This window comes from Ambystoma mexicanum, chromosome 2q, assembly GCF_040938575.1.
Source record: "Ambystoma mexicanum isolate Mex_15411 chromosome 2q, UKY_AmexF1_1, whole genome shotgun sequence".
Lineage (NCBI taxonomy): Eukaryota > Metazoa > Chordata > Amphibia > Caudata > Ambystomatidae > Ambystoma > Ambystoma mexicanum.
In genome coordinates this window covers 624714361-624731076 of record NC_090924.1, presented here as the reverse complement: position 1 = coordinate 624731076, position 16716 = coordinate 624714361, and the positions used below count along the sequence as shown (strand labels likewise).

Genomic DNA, 16716 nt, shown 5'->3' with positions numbered 1-16716 from the left:
AGGGTCATTTCTTTTTTTTTTTTTCTTTTTTTTTACTGTGTACGGGATCGGCTGCGGGGAATACCCCCGCAACTCCCATTCACTGTATAGTGAACAAGGTTGCTGGGGACACCCCTGCAGCCCGTACAACCAAAAGTGGGATTTGGTCGAACTTTTCGGCAGTTCTGAATAATTTTCCATTCCAGGCTTTTTTATTCCGGCTTGTTGCACGTTTCCCTGAGACACTACCTAGAACATGAAGAGATTATCCATCCGGACTATGCAGGGAATATCCACCCAGACTCAAGTGGTAAAGATCCATTGCGTTTGTTGTTTTGGCACTTCATGCTACACATACCCCTAATACATTGTTTGAGGAAAGTATATGTCATGGCTGGTTATTTGATCCAATTCACAGATTCGATGCTTCCAACGTGGATACATGTGTTGAGTTTGTGGCCATCAGCATGCTCTTTCATTCCAAAGACTACTTCCCAAAGGTTCTGGCACATAAATTAATCTTTCAGGCCCAGAATGGGCCAGGAAAGAGGAACTCATGTGGCTTGGCTGGTAGCAGGCGATAGCTCACACCTGAGCCATGTGGTAATTAAGTAGCTTCCATTTGTTTGTTGCATTATTCCTGTTTATAATCGACATTCTCTGTTCTTCAAAGTTTGATATTGCCTTTGGAATTTCCTTGATGTCTAAGCCTGCACTGTTTCGCAGTGCATCTTTTGTTTCCTGAACCAGCAATACGTTACACTGAACATCACTTTCAAAAGTGATCACTCTCTTTCCATAGGAGAACATTTTCTTTCTGAATTACCACGGTTTAGCACTGAATACGTTTTAAAGCTTACTCTGCTTGCACTCTATTTGCTACCAGACCCATTTTTCATTCTACTTAATCTTCTTCATTTCCTCACATGGCAGCGTTTAAGGATGGGGGCGGGGGGCATTGGGGTTTGTTCCTGGTTTTCCTTGGCTACCTTCTGTAACTTGTATGCTGCATGAGGTTTATTTTGTTCATTTTCAGCGGAATGACTGCCAAGGTTTTCCTTTCAGTCGTGTTTAGGCGCTGATCCCGCTTTTGCTCCTTGTCCATTTGTGTATTCCATTAAATTCGCCATCTTTTCTGTGGCAACATTTTACGTTTTTTGTGATCTGTACTAGAGGTGAGCGCAGCTGCCATCCCGTGTCAAGGTTATCTTTAAGTTGCCCAATTTAGCATCACCAAACGTGTGAGCATTATTTGCCCTGTCACTGCAAGTCCAAGACAAAATCCTCAACAGTGACTGCCAATGAGGAGTATGCTGAACTTGTGACTGCACGTAGACCCCGACTAGAGTTTGTCTTCTTATCTTGCACAAGTGGTTTCTTACCCTGTACAATCCTTTTGAAGTGCATGTGCATTATCATGTTCTTGATGAATGCAGACTTCCCGTGTGATCTTGGGCTGATCTCTCTTGATAATACTCTCTGGCGGCTGTCCACTTTCACATAAAGTCTGAAACGCACTACATATTTTAAGAAAAGACGTTTTGAAGCAAATCCATGCCACTGGTCTAAAAAATAAAAACTAACATTATCATAATCAATTAAAAAACAGTGTTGTCTTTGCCATGGCTAGCACTCCAGAGGCATTGTTGTAGGCCAGTGACCCAGTTTTCCAGAAGTGGATTCTCCACCAAATCAAATGTCCAGTCCAACAGAAATGAAAGCAGTCATAACCCACTGGATGGGTGGACGGCAGTCAAATGATATTTTTCTAAAACGTCGGCAGGAGTGAATTGACCTCCATGTAGACTTCTTTGCAGATCTCAGCAATGAGGTATGTTCCTCAACAGGCCTGCAGTGGCAACCGTGATCCATGTGTAATGGGGTACTGGGATAGCCGGGGAGCTGGGGGTTGGCCTTTTTTCATGAGAATGTAACAAGACACAATCCACCTAGAAATCCTTCACTTGGAGACAGGCTGTTTTTGCCCTGAACCTTTTCATCATAAATGCATAGTAGCAGGAGGCCATTTAGGCATTAAGAGTAGCGTGTCTTTGTGGGAAATGTAGAAGTAGCAAAAGTACTTCCAGGGCAATACATGGATTAACATGAAAATTAGATCAATATGCTAAAAGAATTATAAGGATTCTGAGAAAAATAGTGAATAGCGAGTCAACTTTGAAACCATATTTTCACTTGCTCTCCTTGCATGTGTTACTTTAGAGAAAAAAAAAAACTTTAAATATACATTTTAGATAACTTCATGGGCTCATATAAAGTATTCTCATTTGAAAAAAGGGGCACATTCGGGGTTTTTTTCCTGGTCAGAAGCAGGTCTCCTCACTAGAGAGCATTTTCTATTAAGACCTCTGATGCAACTATTGTACTTGCTTTTCAATTGATTATCTCTTTCAGTCATTCAGCAAGACATTGTTTGTCAGATGGCTGTAGATGGGTGCAAATGAGGCTAATGGCAACTCCTGCTTGCCAAAGTGTTCACAGTCTCAAAAATCAAAAGCATTAAGTTCAAAACCCCCTGCATTGTCCATAAGGCCGTCTGGGGCCTTGGGCCTCAATACCATCAACTTTCTCTTCCTAGATATCCCCGCTCTTGAGCCCTTTGCTTATCCGCCTCCAACTCCCTCAGGGTCAGTCGCTTCTCCAAGCAACGAGTTGGTGGTAGATCACTTTCTTCGGGTGGGGCCTCCCTCTGTAACAGCCTCCCTGCCTCTCTGAAACTTGAGGAGAACCATCTCTGGTTCCGGAAGCACCTCAAGGGGCCTCCCTCTGGAACAGCCTTCCTGAAACTTGAGGAGAACCATTTCCGGTTCCGGAAGCACCTCAAGGCTTTCCTCTTTGCTTCTGCTTTCTCTCCTCCTCTCCCTTGCTGATCACCTGGCTGAAACTGAAACTGCACTGGCTACCTGGCTACCCACTGATCTCGGGCCCAGGTCCTCTTCATGCCAGTTGCACAACTGCACTGCCCCCCTGGCAACCCTTGCACTCGGGGGCTGTTTCTGTATCCATACAGCCCCCTACCAGCACTTGACACCTGATGTCTGCACTTACACTTGCACCTGCCACCAGCTGGCTGCACTTTTTATTTATTGTTTTATTTCTTTTACTGTTATCCTATGTAATGCACTGCCCCCTCCCATTCCCCCCGCAATTTTTCCCCTTGCCCCTCCCCTGCACTTGCGCGATCTCAAAGCACCTTGTTTTACTTGCATTGAAGATTCAATATACAGAAATAGAAAAAAAAGAGAAAACCTGGAGTTTTTATTTCTCTCCGTTAAGGTGAGGGTACTTTGGGGATAGCAAGTTTCCGGTCTTCCGTTGTGTTGACGGCATGGTGCCTTGTTTCTTAATAAACCGATTCGGAAAAACGGTTCTAAATGTTTTTCCTGGGCAAAGGTGAAGTCCTGCAACTGGATATTATAACACATCCAGTTATGCTTGGTGTAACGGTCATTATCAGCACTGCAGATACATAGAATCACAGTGTTATGGAAGAGAAGAATCAAACTGAGAAATTACTACGTAAAACACAGCCTGCGAAGTTGCTTCTGCAAGTGCGACTTAAGGCTGCTCTAAAATGCCATAGAATAGCATAGATTTGTTAGCACATTGGTTAAAGTTGTTTTAAAAAAAGGGCTTCATAATACATAAACCTGGCCAACAGCACTTGTTTAGACCTAAAAACTACTGCTGTAATGAGGGGGTCCCTGTTTGTTATGAGATGCAATAATTCAGCTAGCACTGAAATAAATTAAGTACTTGGTATCTGGACTTCCCTCATCACCCCTCGTTTTAACAAAGTGAAAATGTAAAAAAAAAATCTAGGAAAGTGAAGCAGAAAAACACTTGCCCCAATCTCTCCCAAGATTGGCCACTAAAGCATGCAATTCACCAAAACGCTGCCAACACATATTCTCTTGGTAAGTCTGCACACGAACATGCTTAGAGTAGATGCGAGACCATTCATGATAAAGGACGCCATTGGTTTACATTCTCCATCCAGATTGTACTCATCCCAGCTTGGTCTTGTCGGTTCTTGGTACAGTCCTTCACCTTTTCTTCTTCCTATGACCACCACACCTCATCCAAAGTCAACCCTTTGCCAACACAAAAGCGTAATCAAGTATGCAACTGCATCCCTGATTAGGAAGGGCTTGAATCCATCACCCCGGAAATCAAAGTCAACCTTGGCATATTCTTGCTCAGGGACGATGCCGGAGCAAATCGTTTTGTAACACTCTGGGACCACTGGCATGGGACCGAGTTGCATAACTTCTCAAGGGTATGTAGGATAAAGGGGTGCTGCTGTGACTCCCCAGCTTCCCTAGGGCAACGAGGATAAATTGCAAAATGTGGCTTTTTTTCTCTTACTCATACAGCATGCCTCAGAAGAAAACCATGGGGTTCTCGTTCTCTGCATCCAGGGTCCTTCCATTTTGAAGGGTCTGTCACCTCAGTTCAATACTTACGTGATGCTGCTTTGGGATATTTTCTCCAAGACATACTCGTCTATTTTTCAATCACTTCCGAGTTGTCCTGACGAACCTTCTTTGTGGTTGATGCCATGGACATGTCGTAAAACGGACTAATGCTAAAACAGCACAATGCAGAAATGGGAATCATGTGTTCTGAGAGTTCCCCCACGTTAATTGCTTGAGAGTCAACCCTCACTGGCTGAAATGTGCTGGTTTAATACAGACCTGATATTTAAAACCGGTGTATTCCTCAAAGTCCAATTCAATTAGCAAAAGTAGGAAATTCTCACTACAACAACTCGATCTCTCGTATAAGAAAGTTTCTGGGATCATTAAGGGCAATTATGAGCCTCGTGAATATGTACACAAATACATTTGCTCATATATGTATAGGCGCCTCCACATATACAATTACACAATGACATCATAAGTATGTGTCCACATAAACAATTACATCATACATAGGTGCCACTGAAAACATTTTTAATTCCCTGTCCAATTGTAAAACCGTAATGAATGAACATTTTGAAAAATGACTGTTGTGACTCATTCTCAGTAGCTTATGGCGAAAAAGGAAATAAACAGAAAGGCTCAAAGAGGACGGCATACAAGGAAAAATGTACCTTTGTGCTTGCCAAGATGTTTGGAAAAGTAGCAGTTGTAACTTCCAAAATTAAGCGCTCATCTAGTTGATGGTTAGTAGGGCTTCCGACAAGATGTCTTCTAATCGGACTGTACGGCATGCTGAAGTTCTGAATAAAAGTCTCTAAAACCAACAAGCAAAGGGTTATTGCACCTTCACAGGGTCATGACATCTAAAGGCACACTCAGACAGCATAGATTTCAAAGCCCTGAAGACTAGTATTACTTTCTTGGAACATGCCATGCAAGTCAGGATGAAGCGAGGGCGCATCACAGCGTTTAGCTGGCCACCAGAGGCTTGTCTGCCTGGGAGCGTTTCCGCGGTCGAGTTGGGGTGCGGGGGGTACCTAACAGGATGGTGGACCTGGCCTGTGTACTCACTAAGAGAAGGATCGCCATGGTGGGGAAGTCCCAGGGGGTCCCATAATAGAATACTGGTGGAATGACCTAAAGCGCAGGCCTGTAGCAGTACGAGCAGGTATGAGAGAAAGCTTAGAGAATGTGACTGCCTGGAACGCCTTGGTCTACACATTGTTTAGCTCCCCGGATGACACGCCCCAGTGAGGCTATTTGGCCAAGACATAGGATTGGAACGATAACAGAGGTGAGGGGTGGAGGGACATATTGAGAGGGGAGATATGAATATGGTATTTTATCATGGAAGTTACATAAAGGCGGTAGTACCTTCTGGAAGATAGAGTTGGTATTATTTTTAAGCTATTAGTTTTCGTTTTTGTTAACTAGTTTAGTGGAGATTTAAGACTCCAATGGACAATGCAAAATGCTGTGGCTATCACTGTGTTGTCCTATTTTCTGATCATAAATATATATATATCATGCCAAGCTAATGATATATAAATATATATGCCAATTCAGCCATCAGCAGTACTTTACAATTGTGTCTATATCAGTAGGCATACATGATTTATAGCTAGATCTCTCTTGATATAGTGGCATGGATTTAAAATGCTTGCGGAATGAATAAAGTGTTGTGGCCTAAATCTGTGCAATTTGCAGCATTTATACTAAATAAAAGTGGCAATAAGTAGCTATAAAGCGTACAGAATTACACTGCTGAGGTCCCCTTTATGCCCCGAATGAAAAAACGTTTTTACAGGGGGAGGGTCTTATTTATTGTGAATTTGTATGCCCACCCCATACAATCATTTAAGGGTGACTGTGTCAGAGGGCGCTAGAGAGCCGTCCAAGATGGCGGCCTCCCTGTGAGCTCCACGGAGCTCCCTCAGAAATCCTGACGAATCGAGGCATCTGCGCTGGGCATTGTGTATGCAGCCACCCCCAGTTTGTAGCCAAAGCGATTCTGAACAAAACGAAGTACTTCTTTCGTCGTAATTCGGATGCTGGGTCCAGATTCCTCAGCGACGAGAAACCCTCCCCCTCCCCGGTCCGAGTGGAGCGCCGGCGCGGGCTAGACGCGAGGCAGTCGGAGACAGAGCGGGCCCGGAGGGGGACGGCCTGAGCGGCCGAAAGTGGTGGGACATCCGGCAGAATCCCAGAGGAGCCGTCCTGAACGAACCCCGAAGATCAGGTACGCGCGCCCCCGTGCGCCCCCGTCCATACTCCCCGGGGTGAATCTCAGCCTGTGTGAAGGCACGGGGCGCGGGAAACCGCAAGCCGGGGTCCGCGTGAACCCCCAACGTACGGGCCACCCAGCCGAGAACCAGCAGTAGATAGCGCTTGGACCCGGCGTCACTCCCGCTTCCACTATACCCTATCACAAAGGGAAACATCAGGAGAGAAACCCCAACCGGGACCCCGGACCCCCGCTACACAAGCGCCAATGGCGGCCTCAAAGAAAATGGACAGAGCTCAAAAGAAGCTAAACTTTGAGGGCAGCTCCGTGACCAAACCAACCACCTCAAATGGCAGAGCGCCATCTCCCATCCAAGACGAGGAGGAGGCCCACGGGTTCGACATCAGGGAAATTCTCCTAGAACTGAAAGCCGGAATTGGCGGTCTTGGGAGCAAACTCGACACCCTCTCCTCTAAGGTTGATCTGCTCCAGCACCGGTTAGACAAACACGCCGATAGACTTGACACGGTCGAGCAGAGGGTGTCGGACCTCGACGACGGAGCAGCGGCCCTGACTTCCAGAGTGGCCTCCCTGGAAGTGCAAATGAAAGCGGTAAACGCAAAGAATGAAGACTTGGAGGGCCGCTCTCGACGCAACAACATCAGGATAGTTGGAGCTAGGGAACAACAACTCAACATAAAGATGGAGGACTACATTGAGAAGTTATGCGTGGACCTTTTCGGCACAGACATCCTGTCCAAACTGTTTGTTGTGGAGAGAGCCCACCGAATTCCCAACACCAGACCGATCCCGGGGGCTAATCCTCGCCCAATCATAGCGAGAGTACTCAACTACAAAGACCGGGACGCCATCCTACGGGCGGCCAGGGAGAAAGGCGATCTTCAGTACGACGGTGATAAAATCCAATTTTTCCCGGATTTCTCCCAGGCGGTCCAAGCACAAAGAAGATCGTACACGGCAGTAAAGCGCAGGCTTCAAGAGAACCAGATACAATACGCCATGCTCTACCCTGCCAAACTCCGAATCCAACATGAGGGGACGACCCGGTTTTTCAACTCTCCGGAAGAGACGAGCGATTATCTGGACCGCTCGGGCTGCAGATCCGCCTCCTCCAACGGAAGGCCTCAAAGGGGAGAGAGACCGAGAAGAAATCCACCATAAAATTTGCCTACAAGGTACCTAATGGGAGGGCGAGTGTCTGCATGGCTGACAAGGAGAGACCACCGCAGACCACTATTGTATCCGGGGAAGGGAGCTAGCCCTCTCTTGGAGGGCCACTTGCGCCCCGAGCACAGCAATGCAAGTTGTTTCGTTACTATGGGACTGTTTACCACGGGCCTGTTGGGGGTTGCCCGTGCATGGGAGGGAAGTTAATTCAGTAATACCGCCTCAACCCACATACCCCCGATCCACGACAGCCACGCGAGGAACTATGTACCTACCAATCGCCAAGTCTTCCTGGCTCCTTCTCCGAAAGCGACTCCAGCTAACTCCGCGGGCCCCGGCCCGACAGGATTACACTGATCCGTTCAGATGGCAGCGATAACGTTGAGAATCGCCACCTGGAATATACGCGGCGGCAACCAGCCTACGAAAATGAGGAGAATCCTTCAATATCTGCGGAGACACAAAATCAACATAGCGATACTCCAGGAGACTCACCTACTACCCTCGTCGGAACAGCGCTGGGCCAGATCATGGGGATGCCACCGGTACTTCTCGTCCTACTCATCGTTCGCCAGAGGCGTGGCGATCCTGATCGATAAGAGGACCAATTTCAGCCTCATCGAATCAAAGAAGGACACCGAAGGAAGGGCCCTACTGGTGAAAGGAATAATCGCTGGAAGGGAAGTGGTGGTGGTCAACTCTTACGCTCCAAACACAGATGGACACGATAACTTTAACTGGATAATGTCCCATCTAGCCACGACCGACGCGTCGACTGTGGTGTGGGGGGGCGACCTCAACACCGCACTCGACCCCAGGCTCGACAGGTCCCACAACACTTCAGGAAACCCGTCCAAAGCAAGTACTCAGGTTCGAGAGATTTGTCAGGCCTTCAATCTTTCCGACATGTGGAGAAGACACAACCGAGACAAGAGAGACTATACCTTCCGATCTGCTGTGCACAACACCAGTTCTAGAATCGATTATATCCTGGCGTCCTCCCACAGCCCTTTCAGGTGGGACGCGTGTCAGATCCTACCAAGGTCCTATTCCGACCATTCGATGGTGGTATTGGAGGCCACCCTAGCGGGCACAGCAGTGCCAGGCCTCAACTGGAGGTTTAAACCCGGTTCACTCACAGACGCAGTGTTTGCAGCAGAACTGCGGCAAGAAATACTCTCCTTCATAGACACCAACCAAAACTCGGTTGACTCCGCAGGCACCATTTGGGAAACATTCAAGTGCTTTGTCAGAGGAATCTGCCTGACCAAAGAAAACGGGACACTAAAAATGATCCGAAGGGAACTGTCCAACATAGAGGACCGTTTAAAGGAATTGGAACAGAATCTCCTCAACACCCCCGATCCATGCACGCAAGCCAAACTCAAGCAGGAACTCTTGAAATTTAAGGAGACAGCGGACCGCGAACTGAAGTTCATGGGTCGTAGACAGCAGATCAGGCAGTACGGTGAGGGGCAAAAACCTGGTGCACTACTGGCCCGACTACTATCGATAGACAGAGTCCCACCTCATATTGAATGTGTCACAGATGCGCAGGGACAGATAGTCTACACGGAGGAGGGGATCTCCAACACCTTCCGGGAATTCTATCAAGACCTGTACAGCTCAAAAGGAACATCAGACCCCGAAGCGATACAAGAATACCTGAATGACACAGAACTGTATTGGGTAAGCCAAGACTTGCGCGAACCCCTGAATGCGCCCATCTCACTGGAAGAAATCCGGATGGCAATCAAATCCCTACCTAATATCAAAGCACCCGGCCCCGATGGGCTCAACGGCGAGTTCTACAAGGCGCACATGGACATAGTGGCCCCCCTCCTTTTGCAGGTCTACGAAGAGGCAGTGGGTCGAGGAGCACTTCCCCCCACGATGCGTGAAGCCAACGTGATGATGCTGCATAAACCCGGAAAACCTACAGAGAGCTGCGCCTCGTATAGACCGATCTCTCTGATCAACCTGGACAACAAAATCCTGGCCAAAATCCTGGCGGCCAGACTGCTCCCTCTGATGCCAGCACTAGTGCTGGGTGACCAGGCCGGGTTCATCCCGGGGCGTAGCACAACGTTCGGCATAAGGAGGCTGTTTGGCGTCATCGAGGCACTAGACTCGACACAGCAGGCGATAGCAGTACTGCTGGACGCCGAGAAGGCGTTTGACTCTGTTGAGTGGCCTTTCATGTTCGCGACACTGAAGCAGATGGGTCTGGGCAACTTCTTCCTGAAACTAGTAGCTCTGCTTTACAATAAACCACGCTCGTACATCACACTCGGGAACACTAAATCATCGGGGATCACATTGGAACGCGGGACGAGACAGGGTTGCCCTCTTTCGGCCCTTATCTTCGCCCTGGTGATGGAACCCCTGGCCTCGAGGCTACGGGCCGAGCAGTTAGAGCGAGGGTTAAAACTGGGTCCTCACAGGCTAATCGTCTCCCTCTACGCGGACGATGTCATGCTGTTCATTAGCGACCCCCAAGTCAACCTCAACCCCGTAATGCGAGAGGTGATAAAATTCGGGTTAATGTCAGGGCTCAAAACCAACCACTCCAAATCGATAGTATTCCCCCTGACTCCGTGTACCTCAGAGTTCGCCGACGACCATGGGTTTCAATGGGAAAGCTCGAAAGTGCGTTACTTGGGGATCAAGATGTCACGTAACCATCACGAGATATTTAGAGATAATTACGGAACCGCACTGCAGCTATTACTTGAACGTATTCAGAGATGGAAATCACTCCCATTGACGCTGTGGGGCAGGACCTCGCTGACGAAAATGGTTATTCTCCCCAAACTCTTATATCTCTTCACAAATATCCCGCTACTTCTCCCCAAGTCCTTTCTGTCAAAGATCAAGAGCACGATCCTAGAGTTAATATGGGCGGGGAAACCGGCTCGGGTGGCTTACGACACACTCACTTTACCCATAGCGAAGGGAGGTCTGGCGCTCCCAGATATAGAGAAATATTACTGGGCGGCTCAGGCCCAATTCCTGAGCCACTGGTACTCAATCCACTATGTAAGACCACATGTGCAAGTGGAGAGAGCCCTGGCCTCCCCCGATTTACTATCCGCAGTCATAATCAGCCACATCCCCGTGCCGCATAAGACACTGAACACGGTCCTGTCTACATATGCGATATGGAAGAAGATCGCCAGTGCATGTGGAGTGGCTGTACGATTCTCCCCCATACTACCTATAAAATTTATCCCCGGTATCCCTCTCACGAACGAAAAGGTATTCCTGCTATGGGTAGACAAAATAGGAGTAAAAACGCTAGGAGACCTCTTCCCAGAGGGCGCCTTTCTGACCACCCAAATGGCCAAGGACAAGGGAGGGAACACATCCTTGGACATCTTTCTCTATTTTAGACTCCGTCACGCCCTGCAGGAGCTATTCCCCTCATTCCCTAAACAACCCCCCACGTGGGAGCTGCTGCACAACACAATATTAGCACAGGGAGAGGGCAGACTGGTGTCAACTCTGTACAAAACCCTGGTGAGTGACACGAGGAAGCTCCTACCTAAAGTGCAACACAGGTGGGAATCGGTTTTGCAGGAACCAATCAGTGAGGAAGACTGGGCCTACATTCTGCGACAAACTCAAAAAGTGGCGCTAAATTCTCGCTACAAACTGATTCATTTCAATTTCGTACACCAAACATATTACACACCCGCCAAAAAACACAGGCACCACCCAGAGGCGTCGGCCCAGTGTGAGAGATGCGTTTGTCCCAACGCCGACTTTTTTCATCTGGCATGGGTCTGCCCCGGTATCCAGCAATTCTGGTCCACCGTTATACAAACAACATCCGAGATTATAGGAGAGCAGATGACCCCCCTGCCGCTGGGCCCGCTTCTCGGCCTCACAAGACATCTGCAGCCATCGTCACGCAAGCTGGCGGCACTCCTCATGGTGCTAGCACGAAGGAGAATAGCCATGTCGTGGGGCAGGGGCCCACTCCCTAGGGTAGCTGACTGGGAAAAGGATATAACTTATTGCCAAGATATGGACACTGAATTTATTCGTACACTACCTTTACACGCACGCCCTCCTGATATCTGGGGACCATATATCACCTACCTGATGAACAAATCTGTAGCTTCGGACCCTGATAATCCAAACACCCAGAACTCAGGTCCGTAAGAGGGAGGAGCGGGAAGACAAGGAGAGAAAAAGTCCATGTGACTAAGGCAATGAGTAGGAACTCTCAAAGATACTGTGGAAACGGGGGATGGGGGGCGGTGGGGTGGGGGAATTGTTGTGGGATATTGCATTCAGAAGCTCCCTGTTGGAGCCATGCCGACCGGTTATTGTAAAATATAAATAAAGTTTGGAAAAAAAAAAAAAAAAAAAAAAAGGGTGACTGTGTCAACAAGGAATGAAAGAGACTGACCAAGTGGTGCCACAATGGCTGCTATAGACCTTTATTCAACATAAAAATAAACCTATATGGCCCCAACGCTAATTGGATTTCCCAACTTAAACTAAAGAAACTTGGGTGCTTGCCAGGAAGTCTGTGTAAATCCAAATCAAAAGGCACCCTCTCAGTCAAAATGGCTCCTACTCCATCGCTGTCACTACAATAAATCATATGAAGTTCTGGCTCTGTTCGTAACCCAGGAGAATTACTCCCACCTCCTGGATGTTAAGTGTTCTAAAGATTCTCGGGTTGTTCAAAACAACATTTTCATAAAGTTCTGTCTTTTAACAGGAAACAAAACAATTCTACAGGATTCTCGTTGGGGCTAGGAGAATGACTCCCGTCTCTTATTTGGTTCCCCAAAGTCTTTTATATTTCTCTGCAATACTTGTAATTCCTTCACAGAGATTAGCTCAGCTTCTACATTTTTTGTATTCTTTATTCTGTCCCCACTCGTGTGGAACTGCTCTGGGTATTGTGGTTCAAGGTAATTCACTGCTTTAATGGTTTCTTCAGGTTTTACGATCTCAAGTATTCTGGATTTCTCAGAGGTTACCAGGTTAAAAGGAAAGAGGCCCGATTCTCTGCTTTTCAAAAGAGAAGACAACAAAGACAATGGTTCTCTTCTTATTTTAAAAAGGGAGTGTAAGCCCCATGGATTGAAAGAACTGGACTCCTGGCAGGATCTGGTGTTGACCTAGCATAGGTTTGGAATAGCTTTTGACAGAGGGTGATTCGTTTTTGCTCGCAAGACCAGCGCTAGATGATTCTGGGGTGTGCACAGGAAGGTTTCTATTTCCCACGAGCTTTGGGATGTTACGGCTCTGTCAACCCTTGTCCTTGAAAGTCCTCTTAAGAACTCTGTTCTCACCAATGAAGCCCCAGAAGACCCCTTGTAAGCTTTTCTGTTCCTTCAATGGAGTTTGAGAAGATAACCCCCTCAAATAACATTTTGTGGGAGTTTGCGTTGGATTTTTAATGACAAACTTAATTCACAACCGCCGAGGTGAGTGTTACCCCTGTTAGTTAACCGTTCTTTATACTTGTTTGTTGTTGCCTGTTTTCCAACGCTCTGTTAACTTTCCCTCGGCTCCCTCCTTGACTTTTAACAACAGTGGCCTGCTTTTGGTGTCGGGAGGCTTCACAGGTTCTGCCTGGGATCGCGTGACGAGCAATAGTATCTTCTCTGGTTGGATGCTCCGTTTCTGGGCCCAGTACGGCGGGTTGTTCTGATGCTGGTTAAGGACTCGACCGTCCCTTCTGTATGTCGTTCAGCGACCACCACTCTGGAGGCTTCACAAGCCTGCCAATGTGGCTTTGCGAAAGGACGGGGTTGGCGTTCTCAGCACAGTTGTCAGACCGCATGGCCCACCCACTACAGGTCCTGCCACCACAACCCAATCTCTGTCCTGTTGTTCAGCTGGTTCCCGGCCGACTGGTACAACACTTTCAGGTCATCTCACTAACAACATAAGTTTGCTTTGCCGGGGCGTTATGTCGATTCTGCTCTCTCAGCCTTACTCTCGCCCACCGGCCACCAGGTTTCACTTCTATAACGTTCTACATTCTGCCTCCATGCGGGACGCCTTCTCCACTTTCTACTACTGCTATCATCTAATCGGCCAGCAAGACGATCTAGCACATTCCCTTGAACCATACCCTTCATGTTTCTCCCTCAAGCTTCTAGAGTCTTCCTCCGGCTTCTACCTTCACCTTGACCTCGCTTTCTGACCACCTTCTTCTCCATCTCCGTCTCGATCCCTCTTCCAAGTTGTTTGTTTTTGGTGTCTTGATAAAGCAGTGTCTGCCGTGACGTAACATCAGTTCCATTGACAACAGCTGGTCGAGCATTTTTCCCACTTGACTGCAGCATTTTTAAGTTTTCCCTTGTCCCTGTACTTGTCCCCTTAAGATTGTCTGACCCAGTACAATAACACATGGTTTCTGACATAAGACTAGGAAGAAATGTTTGAGGTGATGTTACTGCCTTATGGGGTCGGGTGTTAAAGGGGCTGTGCACCTGATTGACATCCTTATCCCCAGGAGGGGGTGTCCCACCGGGGGAAAAGTGATGCTATCTGAAGGATCATCACGACCCAAGAGGAGAGGGAAGTGGAAGATGGGGGGAGTTACAGTTGAGAGAAAGAGACTGATCATTCGCAGCCATGGTACATTTCGGATGAGGGAAGGGCGAGGGGGAGAGAAGACCAGTCCAGATACAAAAATACTACAACATAAGAATTTAATTGCAAAGGTTACAACATTTTGATAAACATCATAACTGCCTGGTGGAAGGTGGCAATTTTGAAGTTCATAGCGTTAGCTAGCAAACTCATGCCAAGCCAAGCCAAGAGCTTCAGAGAAAACAAGATTGGCAGAAAATAACGCTTTGGGAAGGTTGTTCTAGAAGGCAGCCACAGCAAAAACTGGTCACTAAACTGCTTTCTTAATAGAAATTTTCCTGAGTGCTGTGGCGTTAGTGGATCTCAGGAGTCTGATGTGCGGACTTGTGAATAACGGGCATCATCAGGCCTAGCACATTCTTTAAAATCCCACTAGACATGAGGGGCAAGTTTCTTAGTTTACCTTCTAGACCTAGGAGAAATGCACTCACGCATGGTGACGTGTGACTAAATATTTACCAGTGCTTTCTGTAAAATGATGCATGCCACCATATGCACACTTCATATTTGGTGCAATGCTGCCACCCAAAGGCCAGCCATGCACAGTAAAACACATTTACTGCAAACAAAGGTTGCTTGAAGTAAACATAAAATAAAAGTTTCAAACATCCCCATATTCGCTAGTAAGATCGAGCACCATGCAAATGGTCCTTGCCCTTTATAAAATCTCTTTGCCTATGTGAGTGGGCTAGTAGATTTGGCGAGCCCTGACAATGGTCACCAGAAATCAGAAAATGACATTGATTTGTCTTCCACACTATAGAAAATGGCTACCAGGGGCCAGATTACAGAAACTTTACCCTACTGCTAATACCATGCAACTTTGCACTTGCACCCATGTGTCCCTATTTTCTAGCATATTTGCCAACCAGTGTACAATGACAAGTACAGTTTGTCATGTTATAAGCACCAGGGCAAAAATTGCCCTAGTGCAAAAAATAGACATTTTCACACCAGGGCAAAGTTTGCCTTAGTGCTAATACAGACTGGTATTAGCACTAGGGAAAACTTTGCCCTGGTGCAAAAATGCATCAATAATGCACCTTTTCTGCAGTAGGGAAATCTTTGCACTAGTGTTTATACCATGCCAATCTGCACCTGTCATGGTGCAATGGTTTTAGAATGTGTTCCAGCGTTTCAAAAAATAGGGCAAACTTTTCCCTATGGCAAATACCTGCACTGGTGCAAAGTTCCTGTAATCTGGCCCCAGATGTATAATATACTTAATAGTTTTACTTTTACCAAATTTTAGAATTTAAAACAGACAAACTCTAACGTTATTTATGAGAGAGCTAAACCTCTATACTTAGACTTGCCTAAACAATGTATGACATCAGATGCAGATGGGGTATCAGCCATTACCAGATGAGCAAGATTTTCAACAAACACTTACATATTGAGTGGTATTTGGCGGCAGAGGTAATTTGTTAAACAGTGTGGTTGTTTAAGCATATACACCGTCCGCATCACCATATATCTGGGTTTGTGGATGGAATGAGTGCATTTAGTATTTGTATTGCCATTGTAGATAACAAGTGCAGTATGGATTGAATCTTGCCCCAATAATTTTGGGCCCCTATTGAATAAGACCTTAAACACAATACACAGGCCGTGAAGTGGTAAAAACTGATTAACACATAAAAGGCAAGACAAAAAGACGAGATTGAGATCTGAGGACCATGAGTATCAGAACGATAGACGTGCAGAGATACGCAAAGCTATGAAATCACCTGCTAATTTACGCCAAGGCGACATTAATTCTCAAAGGCGATTCACTCATGCCTACGACACCCCATCGAATTTAGTGAATAATAATTAGCCACGACCGGTTGTAAGTGCCCAACTGTGTGAATATTTATCCTGGAATACCAGAGGATACTCTCATTTATTCAACAGCTTTGATATTTCTTTGGAAAAAGTCTTCGTAATCTGTCTCCAGGAAACCTGGCTAAATGAAGCCCCATCAAGGGCGTCTCCCTACTAAACCCAGCCATTAAAAGTTCAAAAGGGAGACCTTCCTCAGGTCTCCTGACACTCATAAAAATGAATCCCTGGTGGTCAATTGTGAATACCTGCTGTCCTAACCCTTTTGTTCAAGGTGTTCTGTTGTGGACCGGAGACGATAATACAGCTTCAAGGAATCCTATGCTAATCTTAAACGGATACTGGAATCCTGACAAAATGAGTACAAAGACTTTAATTTCTATCACACAGTTGATCGATGAAGCCTTGACGACCTACACGAATATCTGTATA

The 16716-nt window shown here is 46.8% G+C and overlaps 1 protein-coding gene across 1 annotated transcript in view; it reads right to left on the bottom strand.

The window, feature by feature from the left end:
• TXNDC11 (thioredoxin domain containing 11) overlaps positions 1-16716 on the bottom strand; it is a 1034390-nt gene that overhangs the window by 193080 nt on the left and 824594 nt on the right. The window contains exon 9 of the mRNA XM_069647793.1: positions 5093-5235. Coding sequence (XP_069503894.1) covers positions 5093-5235 — 143 coding nt within the window. The remainder of the gene's footprint in view (positions 1-5092; positions 5236-16716) is intronic.